The sequence below is a fragment of the Cyprinodon tularosa genome, unplaced genomic scaffold (assembly GCF_016077235.1).
Source record: "Cyprinodon tularosa strain WSP-4 unplaced genomic scaffold, ASM1607723v1 ctg367, whole genome shotgun sequence".
NCBI lineage: Eukaryota > Metazoa > Chordata > Actinopteri > Cyprinodontiformes > Cyprinodontidae > Cyprinodon > Cyprinodon tularosa.
The window spans coordinates 319,203-336,155 of NW_024039082.1; the positions used below are offsets into that span (position 1 = coordinate 319,203).

Genomic DNA, 16,953 nt, shown 5'->3' on the forward strand with positions numbered 1-16,953 from the left:
AAATAAGATAAAGGTGACAGCAGATGTTCCAGACTTGTGAACTCATTCAGAACATGTAGCAGTTAAAGGTAAATCGGTTCATTTCATTCTGGTTGAACTGGAAATGAACTGGTTCTTGTTGAGGAGAAAAAGCCACAACCCAGACTTTCATGTAAACTGAAAACGGATCAGTGGGTGTTTTACCCCGAGGCAGGAACATGCGGTCTGAGCCCTGGGTGCATGTTAGAACCAGGTCTGACAGCGGTCCAGAACCCCAGAACAAGGCTCAGGACGATCAAACAGCAGACCGAGGGGAGGACAAACAGGGATTTAAAGCCTGCTTGGCCTCATTTCCAGACAGATGTGTGTGTTTGAGGTGTTTGTATTCCTGCCAAGCTGCAGGGATGGTTTCCGTGCTTTGGGAGGGAAGCAGCTCATACCAGGAGCAGAGAAAGAAGGCCAGACCGTGAATGAACAAGTTCATAAATCTCCTTCTTTTTAGAGGCATCTATTTCTCCACGGGTGGAGCAGCCAGGGCCCCACAGCAGAGCCCTGCACTCAGGTGGAGGACTGCTCGTATATTCATAGTCCATTTGGCAAACAGACTTGGAGGGCGGCTCTCTGGAGAGGCCGCAGCCTCAGCCCTCTGCTGAAGGGTTAAAATACAAACAACAGGCACAGAGTCAACCTCCGACCTCAGCTAATGCTGTCTGAGAGGGAGGAGGGGGAGGTAATGGGTGAGAGAAATGCTCACACATGAACCTGACCTCTGGGCCTCAGCTCGCTTCTCCTCCTCAGAGGAAATTCATCAAACAAAGAGACGGCGAGTCAGACGTGCCTTCCAAGCTGGCATTCAGAGGGACAGCTTTAAACTAAGCTCTGATTCTAGTTCCGACAGAGTCTGCTGCTTCACTTTAAACCGACAACGCTCCAATATATCGGATTTCTTTACAATTATGTTGGGTTTAGATCTGCTGACTGAGGGAAATCCAATAATTGTTTTTAGTTTCCCTGAGACTAATTGCATTAGTCAGACTATCTTTGTTCAAACAGGCATAGCTCATCAGGACAAGGTTCTTCCAGAGCTGCTGAAGACTGGACATTCTGGAGTGAAGGTTGGTTGTCAATGTTTCCAAGCAGAGGGGTTACCTCCCCCTTTCAATTAGATAAATTTATCCAACTCCCTAAATGGACCTTCTCTAGGGGTGGGAGAAATGTAGCGGGTCTGATTCTCAATGTTCTGATGCAGAAAGAGCAAACTGGACTCCTTCTAGGGCTGGAAAGTTTTGTCTAGAATTAAAAAATACAGATTTTAATTTGATGTTTTGCTGCTCTAATTAAAAACACTTGTAGCTCCTGAGTATTATTGTGTTTTTAGTTCTTAAATACAGTTGTCAGACTTTTCTGTTGCGTGGAAAAGTGCTTCCTTCTGGCTCACATGCATGGATCTTTGCTCTAGATGCATTTCTCTTTCATCTGTGAGGTGGAACCTGTTAGGAATCCAGTTTGTGTGGTCTGTTTTTGTGGTTGTTTGTGTGTTTTTTCTCCCTCCACCACCAGGTGGTGCCCTGTTCTCGTCGGCCCTTCTGCACACCTGCGGCTTGTTGGATCATTACTGAGGAGTATTTGAGCAGTGGACTGTCAATACCTCGACGCCAGTGTTTGCCAGTTTTGCGTACTCTAGCCAAGCTGAGATTAGCAGAGTCTATCTAAGCTTTGTTTCCCTGAGACTAATGTTCTTTTGTCTTTGTTTTTCGGCAGGAAGACTTCCTGTTAAACTGGATACCTGGTCCTTCTCCCACCAGGAAGGAAAAGCTGAGTTCACAGTGAGCAGGGGAAAACCTCCACATGATCCGTTCAAGTGCCCATTGGAAATCCGAGTGACAGTCCGCTCCATTACTCCTCCGGGTCCAACGTTTGTCTACCTGTCCACTGTCCAATGTGTTCATTGTTCTCTGGATTAACCCACACAGACTGGATTCGAGGATTGACAAGACACCCTCAAACGTGAGTCACTCACTTTCATTATCCTTATCTGTATTTTTTGCAGATGATGCGGTTCTGTTAGCACCAGTCAGTCATGACATTTAGCTTTTGCAGCTGCAGGCTGGACTAGAGTACGAGATTTATGTATATGAGAAAATGAATACTTTTAGCAGGTATTAATCATACTTTTTAAGAAAGGAGTCATCACTCTGAAATCTGACCTTTTTATGTTAAAGTGTTGCTGTTGGGCTTCAATTAAAACCAGGGTCGGCTTTAAGTTCATTGGTACCCAAGGCGATAGTACCCCTTTGCCCCCCCCTCCAGCTGAGCTTGCACTCTTTCCAAAAGCAACTCCACAGTTATTCCATAGTTATTCATTTTTTTATTTTAAATGTTCACATTTTTTTAAAGACAATAGAAAGAAGAAGAAAATAAAAAAGAAACAATACGCTGTAAAATCAAAACTAACATATCAAAGTTAGGACGACAACAACTTTGAAAGGCAACAACCAAAAATAATAGATTTTATAATGACAATTGAACTTTATTGATCTCACACTGGAGAAATTTACCTCTGCATATAACCCATCCCCTTGCGGAGCAAAGGGCTGCCATTGTGCGATGCTTAGGGAGCGGTGTGGCGTTAAGGTCTTGCCCAGGGACCCAGAGTGGAGGATGTGGGGATCAAACTGATTATTGCAACCTTCTCAGAGCACAAGCGGACTGCTCTAACCACTAGGCCAACACTCGACCACTTGAGAGGTGAGCACTCTGAGAATTTTAAAATAACTAACTATTCAAACTGCCCTGCAAATGATGTGGAGGGAGTTTAAAAAAAGAAACCCAGGCATACATCTGTACAATCAAAAGCAAAACTTTAATATCATGGGTAAGACATCACCTTGAAAGGCAACCCTCAAAAGAATAAATGTAAACTTCAAAGATAAGTACACTGTGGATACAGCAATAACCAAATGCTTTGCAAATGCCAAAACCAGCATAAAGCTGTGCGATCAAAAGGATAACTGAATAATAGTGTCATCGTTCTTTCCATTTTGGTCATCTTTGTTAAAAATAACACCTAAAAACATTTCTTTTTTCTATTGGTGCTCTTTGTTCGAACCAGAAAATGTCATGGTTCTCCCCTTTTGGGACTCTGAGTTTTCAGTTTTCAGTTTAGTTATTATGTTTTGTTGATCTTTGGTTTATTTTCCATTATATTCAAGCAGTCTTTAGTTGCTCTCAGTGCTAGTTTCCTTTCCCTTTGGCTTCCTTCTAGTTAGCTCCACTCACACCTGCTACTTATTAGTCCATCCTTTGTTCTGTTCCCCTTATATACTCCACTTCTGCAGTCACTCTGTGCTGGTTTCTTGTTGTTGTTTTTGCTGTTTCCTCATCTCTGTAATAATACTAAATCCTATATAGCACTTCTGGATAGATGCAAACCACATTTCGTTGCTTTGTACTCGTGACAGTGCAATGACAATAAAGCTTAATTCTATTATATTCTATCTCTGGCTTCAAACTTGAGTTTCCCCTGAAGTTTTCTGTTTTTTTTTTGGTTCCTTGTATTTTTTGTACTTTTTAATTTTTTCATCCGTTAACTTTTAAATCTTCATGACTCACTTCTGCCTCTTGATCTCTGCATTTGAGTCCTCAAAATCTTCCACCCCATTGGGACAGAAAAGACCAAAATAGTGCGCTCTCGATTTTGGTCCTCTCTAAGTTGCTTCACAATGAAAAGCCCGCCTTGATACCAAAACCTCTATTCCATCAAAATGGTCGAATCCACCAATCAGGGACTAACTTGCAGCCAGTAGGTAAGTTGTGGTGCTTGAATAACTTTTTGCCTATTGCGTGAGAGAACACTCTAAACCAACTATGGCTAACTGCTGATCTTACTAATGCTACATCCACACAACATGCATATACAGATTATGTGCATATCCTCACGAGACAAAATCTGGCAATGTACTGTAAAGGGTCTCTATTCAATTTTCCTTTCTCCAAAAAATGATTAAACATTTATTCAAAGACAACGCAAGGATTGTATAGGTATAATTACAAGCTATGACTTTTTCAGTATCACATTGCTCATACTAGTCCAATGTAGCGTTTTCATCTTAAATTTTTCTTCTATAAGTTAAAAAAAAAATACAATTAATGGAAATAATGTGTCACACTAAGTGAACTAAGTTTCTAAAATGAACCTTTTTACTGATAATCTAATTCAAATTGGTCTGCATATCCCAGCATGCATTTTCTCCTAAAGCTGTAAACATGAGCGCCGTCTTCTTCACCTGCAGAACTTTGCAAAGTTTTATGTCTGCGAGTTAGAGGGAAACCAGCAGAGGAAGAAGAATAGATCCTGGAATGTTCTGGAACCCAAGCAGTGGACAAAGGGCACCAAAGGACAAAAGCAAAGCTGAGGTTGTTCAGTTATGTATTTCTAATGCTCCTTCCTTTTACATTGTTTGATTAGAAAACTGTATCAACATTTTCTGTAAATCCCCAGAACTCATTTCTGATTGAGGGACTCATAGTCCTCTGATATTTAGCAGCAGCTTTTAGAGCAAATAATCTCTGAACGCAGCTCATCTGGATATTCTGAACTCCAACTCTGCAGTGACATCCAAACAGAGCATTAAAAATGCTAAGCTGAGTCCGTCGGTGTCGCTTCCCCCAGGAGAATCGCAGGTTGTGACATTTTCATCTGAAGGTTGTGTAAGAGACATTACAAAATAAACTTCAAAAGCACAGAGCAGATCCTCTGGTTCTGCTCTGATGTAAGTCTGCTGAGAGCTTCACTGTCAGAACACAAAGCAGGAAGATTAAAGACGATAACAAATAGCTTTAAAGTTAAAATTTTCTGGGTAAATGTCACAATGGCAGAACTACAAGAATAAGCTGATCATGGATCTTTAAAAACAAACATTACAGAGAAGCATCAATGTTGGAAGTCAGAAACAAAATGACCTTTACTGTCCTTCAGTGGAGAAGTTCTGGTGTCAATTTTAAATCTGTTTCTCAGATTCAGGTCCAAAGTTTTAGATTCCAGAGACCAAATGGTTTAATAATTTAAACTCTATACATCTGTAAGTCCTCAACAAAACCACACCCAGCTGCAGAGACCTCACTGTTGGGTTCTGAACACTTAAGAACCAAAAAAGGGGGCATGGACAGTTCTGCATCAGTTGGTCCATTTGGACATCCTATGGTCCATTCCAAGAACATGAATGATGGAGCTGAAGAATCCTAAACTAGGAACAGCAGACATAGGACATGTCCCAGGAGGCAAAGGACACATTTCAACAGATGGATGACCCATTCCTGCAGACAAAGGACACGTCCCAGCAAACAGAGGAAATGTCCCAGCAAACAGAGGACAAGTATCAAAAAGCCAAGTCAGCTGAACTACAATCTCACTCCCAACTACAAATACTAGTGCCAATGACTACCGACCTATTGCATGATGACTCCTATCATGATGAAATGAAGACACTGTTGAGGACGCCATCTCCTCTGCTTTTGACCAGAGCCTGGCACACCTGAAGGAGAAGAACACCCACGTGCAGATGCTGTTCTTGGACTTCACCTCAACTTTCAACACCATCATCCCAGAGCATCCGATAGGAAAACTGAAACAGCAGGGATTCAATACACAGCGCTCCAGTTGGTTGCTAGACTTCCTTCCTCACAAATTCAATTCAATTCAATTCAGTTTATTTATATAGCGCCAAATTCACAACACATGTCATCTCAAGGCACTTTACAGTTCAACCAGATCATGCAGTCAAATTGATACAAAGTTTTCTATCTAAGGAAAACCAGTTGATTGCATCGACTCATTGACTCAAATACAATCCCTCACACTAAGCATGCTTGTAGCGACAGTGGAGAGGAAAAACTCCTTTTTAACAGGAAGAAACCTCCAGCAGAACCAGGCTCAGTATGAGCGGCCATCTGCCGAGGCCGACTGGGGTTCAAGGAGACAGAAGCAGAGATACAAAAAGCAGCTGTAAAAGGCGGCCCCGTCCAGGAAACACACCTCCAGGCAGACGAGCTCCGAGCCAGCTCCCATGCCAGAGGACGAAGAGAGCACATCCACTCAGTCACGGTCAGAGAAACAGGACCACACTGGAAAACAGGCTGATCTCCAGCGTCTATAAACAAGGGTGTTGATGGAAGCAGCACAGCTGATGTTTCTTTCCAGGATGATGTCACAGCCAAACAGGAACAGACAAACACACCTCAGTCAGTCCGGGTCACACAGAACACCTCTGATGTCATCACCCTTAGCACAGGCACCCCTCAGGGCTGCATTCTGAGACCCCTGCTGTTTACTGTGATGACACACGACTGTGAGGTTCACCACTAGTCACATCGTTAAGATAGCAGACAACACCACAGTGGTGGGCCTCATCAGAGACGACGACATCCAGGACTATAGAGAGGAGGTGGAGCAGCTGGACTGGTGCAGAGATAACAGCCTGTTCCTGAATGTGGAGAATACGAAGGATATCCATGCTCCGCTGCTCATCAAAAGCTCAGCTGTAGAGGTGGTCAGCAGCACCAAATTATTGAGGGTGCACATCACAGACACCCTCACCTGGAATGTAAACACCGCCTCACTGTTCAAAAGGACACAAAAGCACATGTACGTCCTGTTGAGGATGAGGAGAGCCCACCTGCCCCACCCATCCACACCAACTTTTACAGAAGCACCATAGAGAGTGTTCTGACCAGCTGTCTCACTATGTGGTGTGGAGGCTTCAGCGCCTCAGACTGGAAGAAGGTGAGGAGAGTGGTGAGAACAGCAGAGAAGATCATCAGGGCTCCTCTTCCCTCCATTAAAGATAACTCATCCCAGTGCTGCGTGTCCCGAGCCCGTAACATCATCAGTGACCCCTCACACCCCTACCATGGTCTGTTCTCCCTGCTGCACTCTGGGAAGAGGCTTCGCAGCATCCGATGCAGGTCCAACAGATTTTGCAACAGCTTTTTGCCCACTGCCATCAGACAGCTGAACTGGTGAAAAAACTCTAAATCGAGTCACAGATTCTGCATCACATTGATAACATCAAACCAAAGAACTGCTTTTCTGAACCATATATATTTGTCTTGAAATCTTCCTAACTTCCATAAAAATGCTTTTTTGCACCATGTTTTTCTCCCACACTGTTTACATTTGATCACTAATGCAGTTTATGGATTGGAAATGTTCCTTTCACTGATAAGCTGCTGCTCATTTACTGTCTGAAAGCTGTACAAAATGAAATTTTGAATCATATACAATTTGTGTGCAAAATTAAAGTATACAAAATTAAAGTCACACACACACCAGAGACTGATCCAATGTTGATGTAATGTCATTTAAACAGCTAAAAAGGAAGTTTAGTATAGTATGTGGCCTCCAAATGCCTTTATAACCTCCCTACAATGCTTGGTCTTCTCCTCCCAGACGTGGAAAGCCTCCACCAACTTCTTGACAGTCTGCTGTGTAATGTGACTTGTGTGAATGGATCAAGACATGATTTCCCAGATGTGCTCAATGTGACTTAGGTCTGGTAAACAGACGGGCCAGTCCATAGCTTCAATGCCTTCATCTTGCAGAAACTGCTAACACACTCCAACCACATGAGGTCTAGTATTGTCCTGCATTAGAAGGAACCAGGAACCCAGGGCCAACACCATTGCTGACCCACTGCCGAACCGGTCATAGTAAAGGATGTAGCAGGCAGCAGATTGCGCAACACAGTGTCTACAGACTGTCACATACTCTCAGTTTGAACCTGCTTTCATACGTGAATAGTGCAGGGCAGCAGTGGTGAATTTTCCAATCCTGTTTTTTTCTGGCAAATGCCAACATTGTACACGGTGTTGGGCTGTAAGTACAACTCCCATCTGTTGATGTCAGGCCCTCATACAATCCTCATGGAGTCGGTGTCTAACCGTTTGTGCAGACACATGCACATTTCAGGTCATTTTGCAGGGCTCTGGCAATGCTCCTCCTGTTTCTCCTCGGAGGTAGCAGTCCTGCTGTTGTGTTGTTGCCCTCCTCCATCTTTCCTGTTCTACAGGCCGCTCTTCTGGGGGTGGGGGGGGGGGGGCTGTGGAGTAAAGCTTGCCCCCCCCCCTCTAGGCTTACAGTACGCTGTGGGAAACCCCTCATGCTTGTTAAAACATTTAACGCCCTGCTTATTTCTAACTAGCGTGAGAGGAAATTTACACATCTGTCTGAATGAAAAAAAATAAATAAATCTGTTCAACAATAATTTCATCATAACAATTAACCATGGAAGAAGTGATTACTAAACTCTGCTGGTTATGGTTGGTTTCCAGCTCTGTCTCTTCACAGTAACCAACCGTCTCACTCACCTTTCCGCGTCTTTAGAGAAGTGATAAAATGAGACTATATACCCATATGCTGAGCATGAGATGATCATGTTTATGTTTTCAAGGTAATATGGAGAAAAAATGCAATAGTGGCTGGTTGTTTTCTATATATTTGCCATGCAAGAAAGGGGAATCACGATGTCACGTGATTGGCTGATGTGAGTTGCACATCAACAATATGAAGGTGGGGGGGTATGATTAAATAAGTTATAAACACTAAATTATATGTGTTATTACATACGTCATTAATAATAATATATTCAAATAAATATGCATTTTTCTTCTTCTTACTTGTTTGTCTGAGAAAAACTTCAATCCTTATTAATGTATATAGTCAAAAAAGGACAAACCAGGCTTTTAAATGATTTTACCTCATGTTAAAAAGCAGCATAGAAGGAGCAGATACAGAGATAAAAAAATCCTCTGGTGGTCAGTCAATAATAGTTATGAAATATGCATAGTTTCTCCTTACCCATCTGTGCCTCCCCTGCTCTGTGACCTCAGGGATTCTGAGTAAACTGATCTGTCTGTTGTTAGCAAAAGCTGCTGTCAGACTGTCCAATTGGCTGAACATTACATCAGCACGGAGAACGGACAATCTTAATATATTAGTCAACAATCACTGTCCAACCTTCATTTAAACATTTTACACTGATGAAGCAATGAAGATAGTCATGAGCAATAAGCAGGTCAAATCTAACCCACAAATCAGGTAAAAGTTTGTGTTTAGTCAAAATCTCAGGAAGCAGGTTTGTATGTTTTTTTTTTTTTTTTTTTTTTTTTTTTTGCTGCAGCTCTAAAGGAAGAGAAATGATTTTCTGTCCTACCTGGAGCAGACTGCTTCTCAACACCTCCAGACCCAATGAGAGCTTCTAAGATCCTGATGTGATGCTCCAGATTTCCAATAGCACTGGAAGCAAGACATCAGAAATGAGATGAGAAGCTTTTGGATACCAATACCTTTACCTTCAGTTGGAATATTTAGTGAGCATAGCAATAACAATCTGATAATGATCAACTAAACTGCAGGGATTGTTTTTGTAAGGCTAAAACGGAACCACAGAACATACCTAACAAGGCAATAAAACTTCACATTAGGGTTCATAATTCATAACATATAAACCAAGCTGAGAAGTTTATTTTTTCAAGGCTCCCTAATAAGCTAATTTTATCTAAGGCTTGTTAAATTCAGGGATTCCTCAAAGCTCCCATTTTGGTCCAATTATCCTGCCATCATGCTTATTATTGGGTTTAAAAGAAAATTCCACATTATTCATTATTACAGAACTCATTATAGACCTCCTTAAAACCCCAGTTTGACATCATTCTTCTCTAACTGTGACCACAGTGGAGTTCCTTGACGCTTCTTGTTTAACCTCAACTCTGCTTGTATCTATGCTTCTATTTTGACACAGCTCCGTTTGTGAAATAGATTATTAATGTTGTAGATGGAAAACTGACTATCCCAACAAACATCACTGTCCTAAAGATGAGAAGTTATCCATTAAAGATAAAAAGACAAAGAAAATCCATTAAAATTTTTTTTATAACAGTTATTCTTAACTGTGATTCAAATAGAAATTGTTCCAAATGAGAAAAATAAAATATAACTTAACTAAATTGATTTTAATTGTGCATGTGCCTAATATCAGTTAAAGGTAATCTTATAAACTTTAACAAAACTGCTAGACCGTGATCTCAGACATTCCTAAACTGGTTTTAGAGCAGGTAAAGCAGGCCAGCTCTTCTAGAATGTCCGATCCAACAATGGTTAAAATGGTCCAAACAAATACTCTGATCCCTCAGAGATTCTTTCTGATGATAACGTAGCTAATGAGGAGCAGTTCTCACAAAACCTTATCTTGGATAAACGGATGGGAAACTGGTTCCATCCATCTAAGATCTTCCTCATCTTCATAATAAACCCATAAGGAAAAGAATATTTATAATACTTTTTTGGAAGATCTTTATCGTACCTCAGATTGTGCTTGAAGATGATGTTGGCGAAGGCCTGTCCCAGCAGACGGGGGCTTGTCCTGTGTTGCTGGCTGACCCAGTTTAGATGCTGGCTGAGGTGGATCAGGAGATGGTGGCTGGCCGGAGGGACACTTGGAGACTGAAGGATGGTCTTCAGCTTCTGCCCACATTCCTCTACAGTCCCACTCTCTGAAGGACAAGCAAAGCCTTTACAGTCAGTGAGCTGCTTGTTATTCATCTGAGACATTAAGCCAAGAGTGATTAGCGATGACTAGATGAATTAGGTACTGCGTTTTTGGTCTAATTATCTTGTCATCTTGGCAAACTCAACCCAAAGAAAGCATGATTAAGACCCTGTGTTCTGGTAGGGTTCAAAAGGGTTTGAGATATAGAGAGTATGTAGAAGTCCCATAGAATGTAATACCATGATTTGAGCTTGATTCACACTTTCATTTGTTGATCTAACACAGCTAGAAGGGCATGTGTTCACAGAGCAATATACTGCTGCTTTCCCACTTAAATTAGTGAGTTAATGTGAGTTTTTCACACCCGGGCTGACCCGCTAACAATCGGCATTTGGCTCCCTTCCCATTGGCAAAAAGCTGAGGTCTGCTGAGTCTGATCCCCCACTGGCAAGCTGCATGGCCTCTGTCCCCCACCGCTGAGCATCTGGTGATGGCATCACGCTGGGTTAGCATTGATGATGTTGTCAGTGCAACAGAAATCAGAAAAGTAAACAATGTAGAGCAACATGGTTTGTCTCTTTTGTCCGTCCGAATCCCTCTTACCAATGGTGCACCATGTTTATCGAATGCAAGCGGAGTTGCTTTGGCTTGTTATATGAGATGTGACTGAAACAATGTTGTGACGTACATACGTTGTGTAATTTAGTGGGCCAAGCCGGGTCTGCTGCTCCAACTGTATACCAAACAGAGCGGAGCTGTTTGAAGGCGATTTTAACCCGGGTTGCTTGCAGTTTGACCCGGGTTAGTGAGTCGTTCTCATTGCCAGGTTTAAACATGGTTTTTGGTCAGTGGAAAAGGGGTATAAGACAAATACTTTTTGATTTGATAACATATTTTCCACCCCTACTGGGGTGAGCATTGATTATATTATAAATGCATAAGACACAAAATGCCCTAAAGCTCTGAAGGAATCTTATTGTTTCATACAGTGACTTGAACAGAAAGCAGAGACCATAGGCCGTGAAAGAAGATGCCTAATGCATCAACATCCTTTCCAGTAAAAACATGTTGGTTCACTGGGATCAGACGTCCCTGCATCACCGCCTGATGAGGGGCTCCTCCATCAATCTCCATCAGAGCAAGCTTCCAACTGTGTCCTGACTTTGAGGAGATGTTAGGTCCTGGCAGGACGTCGTCATTTAGACTCAGAACAAGTTCATTCAGACAGTTGAAGGATGAATAATGCAGCAGAGAAAATAAACGTCCACTCACAAAGTTTTTCATAGAAAGTCTTTGGTGGAGATGCTTAAAAACAGACAACAACAATTCTTTCCCCTAAGATTCATCTTCCTTCAAACAATGTTCTATGTGTGTGGAGGACCAGACTTATTTATGAGAGCTCTCAAAGCCGGCTCCGTGCCTTCACAAACAAGAGAACCTCTGTTACTGAGTGGATTTGTGCTGGGATAATGATGGGAGAGACTGGGAGGGAGAGCTAAGATCTGCGCCTGAGCGGCTCTCTAATCATTTTCCAAAGGAACCTGACAACTATCCATTTATCTCTGTCAGATTTGTGGCTTGGATGTTTCCCAAACAAATGCTTAGCTCCATCTTTATCCTGCTTCTGCTCAGGATCATTACATTGATCAACACCATGTAAGGAATCAAATCTATTTGCTCTGGCTGTTCGGGATTTTTTGAGCAAAGATCTTTCACAGCGAATATCGGATAAGGTAAATAAACTTTAAGACACAAACTCTGCATTGATGGTTTGTTTTGTTTCTTTTGGATCCCCATTAGCTGAAGTCCCATGTAGGCACTCTTGTACAGGGGTCCACACTTCCCGTATAAACAAAGACAAACCACAACGAGGTAATGAATTAATTATTCTCTTCTTCCTGTAAATGTAGTCATATATATTCTTTATAGAAATAAAATATATAAATAAACGATAAAATGCATCCATAAGATTCACAAATTAATGCAATTAAAATATGATAGCCTGTATTTTCAAAACATAAATTATCAACATGCTGAGTTGTAGGAAAAACAAATGTTCGATGGTTGTTTTTGTTGAAGATAATTTAAAATCTTAGTTATTTGTAATGCAGGTATCTCCATATTACCCGCCGCTGTTCCTGGTAAATTTTGCCTGGCCAACTTTTTAAAAGATTAACCTGTTTCCTTGAGTAAATCTAGCATTTATTTAATTACAGATTATCAATGTGTTTTCCCCCATACTTTTTGATTGTCCTGTAGATTGGCTATTAATTCAGCTTTGACTGTTCTATTGGTGCAACTTTGGTTCTAGTTTATGTTTGTTCAGTTAATAACTATTCTACTTTATAGCAAGTTTCGTTTTGGTAACATTTAAAATGCTTTTGTTGATGGTTACCCACTCAGGTACATTCTGCCATTCCCAATTTATAATATATTCTTAACTGTAAAATCATCAACATATGTGACATAATCTAGATTTTAAAATTAAGGGACTGAAACTTCTACTCTGAGGAATTCCACAAGAAACAGGCTTTGTCTCTGAAAAGTTACCATTTTGAAACACCAGATGGCTGCAGGTAAAATGAAATCCTTGATTTCAGCCATCTATTGAGTTAAAGAAGCAGCACATGCTATTTTCAGATAGCATGTGCTGTTTCTTTCTCCGAGCAAATCATCCATTATTTGATGAAATCACTTTCTGTAAAATCACTGGGTCTGTGGGCATCAGTCTGATGCACGCTCCTGGTGTTTACTTTTCTACAGGCCAAGTTTATCCACTGCTTCAAGGAATTGGTTATTAAATTATTGTAGGACATTATGCAGGTCATTTTTTCTGAAAATTAAAATCACTATTTAAGCCCTCAAAGACAGATAAACAATAAAACATGGATGCAGCGCTTAGGGACCACAAGCCGCATAAGGGAAAAGTTTGACATAAGGGACAATTGGAGTCGTAGACCTCCATCCAGTGGCACCACCAGGGGGTGGCCATGGCCACCCTGTGCAATGCCCTTGCCAACCCACTGGCCATCCCACTCGCCAGGGTAAATTCTATTACCATCAGTTTAGCAATAAACCAAGATATGAGTAGGTTTTTAAGTCTTTATGATTTCTATAGGCAGGTTTACTACTATAGTAGATTCAAACCCTGAAATTGTGGTTTTTAGTTTAAGTGTGCCACCCCAAAATTTTCAGTGGCTCCATCTGGCCACCCCTAGGAAACATTTCTGGAAGCACCACTGCCCTCATCTCTGCTGTCTAACAAACAAACCCCTGACCATACGTATCCCTGTCACTTTATAAGTTATTAGAATAAAAAAAAAATTCTGAATCTTTAAATGTGGAATCAGTTTGAGTCTCAGATGAAATGTATAAATTAACCAACAGCATCAACTCATTTTTAGAATCCTAATGATGAATTACTGTATTTCCTTTTACCATGTACTGGTCAACTTTTATACAAGAGTTATGACAAATTTAATTTAAAGAAAATAATAATATGCAACATTTTACATAACATTAACTATTTGTTAAAATTTATAGATTTGCTAATGTCTTTTATCATGTCCAGTACTGATTCAGGGTAAACTGAGGTAAGAAATCAGTTTATGGGGATCTACTCTAAGGGGCTTACAGTTTTATTGTTTTTTTTTTTAGGTAAAGCCATGATTCCTGTGGTCCAAAAGACTAACAATAAGGAACGGAAATGATAAAACCAAGGAACAGTTTGACAACAGGGCTGCTCAGTGGTGCAGTGGGTAGCACTGCTGCCTTGCCTTGCAGCAAGAAGGTTCTGGGTGCGATTCCCAGCCTGGGGTCTTTCTGCATGGAGTTTGCATTTTCTCCCTGAGCATGTGTGGGTTCTCTCCGGGTACTCCGGCTTCCTCCTACAGTCCAGACTTCTAGGTTAATTGGTTTCTCTAAAGTCCCCTTATGTGTGTGTGTGAAAGTTTGTTTGTCTCTGTGTTGCCCTGCGATGGACTGGCAACCTGTCCAGGGTGTACCCTGCCTCTTGCCCATTGACTGCTGGAGATAGGCACCAGCACCCCTTGCGACCCCACTCGGGATAAGTGTGCTACAAAATGGATGGATGGAAGTTTGACAACAAGAAGCTGCCGGTGGACAGCTGAAAAAAGGCAGGTATCTTCTTAAAGGAGCCAAACATCATGGGCTTTAGCTGATCAACATAATTTAAATCACACCTTCTCTTGTGTTTTCAGGTGCCGTAATGCTGATCGGTATGGATTAATCCCATGTACAGGCCTGTGTGTGCAGAATCTGACGTGTTCAATCAATTTCAATAACCCAGAGTGCCTTCAGTAGGAAGGAATAATGGACAGAACCTCTGACAGCTGACCGAAGACAGGCTGGGAGAATTTATGCCAACATCTTTCTTCTCACAGTTAAGCCTTTCTATGTAGTGTTAGTCAGTACACTGCTTATATTTTTTAAGTATACTTTTTTTCATGGGATGACACTAAAGGTGTGACACTTTGGTGAAATATAAAGAGGTCTAAATGTGCATAAAGTGCGTTAATTGGCTTTTGCCTCAACAAACAGGCATAAATGTCCAAACTGCTGTAATGACAAATGAGTACACTGCTGCAGGAGCGGTGGGTGAGAGGATCTGCAAAAAAATCTGTGATAAAGACCACATTTTATATGACAAGACTCAAAATGCCAAGAAGGAAATATGAAAATGGAAATAAAACCAACACAACTAGTTTTATTTGGTGAAACATGAATAAGATTTACCTTTTGGCTGTAAATATCTAAAAACAAATTCAAGATGGTTAAAAGGTCTTTTGGATGTAAAACCAAAGAAGTTTAAAGGAAGAAAAAGATCAATTGAAGCTCATTTTCTTTCTGACTTTATTTATGAAATATAAAGGGAGAATGATTCGGGTTTAATTACAAATATATTATTAGTAGTAATTTGAAAATTGTGTCCTTTTCATCTAAAATTTGTAAAAACATATGAATTTCTATACTGGTTTACTCCATTATTACCAAGATATTATAATAAAATCTTTGAGCTGCCTTTATAGAGGTTCTTTAACATTATAGAATATTTCTGATACTAATAACATTTCATCATTTAGGGATCTTATCATTATCTGTCTGTCTGTATCCAGAACTAGGAAAGTATCCTAATGGAAGAAATTCCCCAGATGTCCACGCACACGGTGCATTCTATTTTCTTGGAACTTGTAACTGCCACGTTGGATTGACGTAATCTCTGGTAAACGTGTCCAGTGTTCTGCTTGTGGACCCTCGTATTGGGGCTGTGCAGCAAGGCAGTTAATATCAGTGAGGCCTTGCAACAAGAGTGACCTGGGTTGCATTCCCTGCCTATGCTCTGTCTGAACAGAGATTATCCCAGTGCTTCTGTGGGTTCTCTGTGTGTAATTCAGTTTCCTCCACCAGTCCAGAAATTTTAAGCCTGTCACAGGAATAAATTTTTTCTGGCTGCTAAATTGTCCCAGATTTCATAGCACAAAAAAACTACCACACAAACAGATCAAAGAATCCAGAATTAATTTTGGTGACCTTTTTGTATTTGGTTTGGTTATTAAAAAAATTGTTTGGCAGCACTGGTTGTAGTTTTTTTTTCTCCATGTGGATAAAACTGCAGGGTTAATTGTGTTTTAGGTGCAGCTGTAGGTGTGTAATATATCAGCTTTTAAATGCTACTGCTGTATAATAAATGCAGCATATCGACTTGTCCAGAATAAGGACTTGACCATGATCATTTAGCTGAAATCTAAAGTGCTCCCACTCATCACTTCCACATTCTTCTTCCAAACCAATTCTATCTCTATTTTAAATTCTCGACTACCGTTCCACTGACCTGCTACTCCTACTTCGCTCCAAATTACATAACAGACGTGTTAGCAGTGTATCAACAGCCAGACCTCTAAAGGTCTACTGGTTCAGATCTACTCTGCAGAAACTTAACCAAACTTCGATAAGCAGCTTTTAGTTTTTATGCTCCACTAATCTGTAATACACTCCACAAAAACTGGAAAAGCTGAGAAACTTTCTAATCATTTCACTAATTGTTTAATAACCTTGATGTCATTGCAATGTACTTTTCTTTTATTTTCTTCCATGTTAAGCACTTTGAATTGTTTTTCCTACTGAGCTGTGTGATATATAAACAAATTTTTAACATTATCCCACCAACCACAGTTTAAGTTTGATGTCGTTGGTCTTAGTTGTGAAACAGAAATATTCTGAAACCTTTAGATTTAAAGGATCCACACTCCATCCAGTGTGTCTTATACTGCTAGAGGGCCATCCCATACAAACTCTGCATCACTGCTACTGCTCTCCAACTACAGTGTTTGTGACCAGACTTCAAGTCTAATCTTCCCTCTCTCTGCTACTTACCAGAAAATGCAAAATTCAACACAGCTACTGACTCAGC

At 40.8% G+C, this 16,953-nt stretch overlaps 1 protein-coding gene and 1 long non-coding RNA gene across 5 annotated transcripts in view; one reads left to right on the plus strand and one right to left on the minus strand.

Annotated features, from left to right (window-relative positions):
• The window catches only part of LOC119790526 (phosphatidylinositol 3-kinase regulatory subunit gamma-like), a 159,096-nt gene that overhangs the window by 102,072 nt on the left and 40,071 nt on the right, over positions 1 to 16,953 (minus strand). For all 3 annotated transcript variants that reach the window (XM_038296072.1, XM_038296068.1, XM_038296069.1), the window contains 2 exons: positions 10,338 to 10,527; positions 9,189 to 9,271 (listed from right to left, as the gene is read on the minus strand). In XM_038296072.1, coding sequence (XP_038152000.1) covers positions 9,189 to 9,271; positions 10,338 to 10,527 — 273 coding nt within the window. The remainder of the gene's footprint in view (positions 1 to 9,188; positions 9,272 to 10,337; positions 10,528 to 16,953) is intronic.
• On the plus strand, positions 802 to 14,369 carry LOC119790527. Of its 2 annotated transcripts, XR_005281732.1 has the most exons (4): positions 802 to 1,094; positions 1,741 to 1,986; positions 12,324 to 12,395; positions 14,181 to 14,369. It is a non-coding gene; the product is annotated as an uncharacterized LOC119790527 (long non-coding RNA). The 2 variants fall into 2 exon arrangements; XR_005281731.1 differs by lacking the exons at positions 802 to 1,094; positions 1,741 to 1,986 and adding an exon at positions 11,239 to 12,179.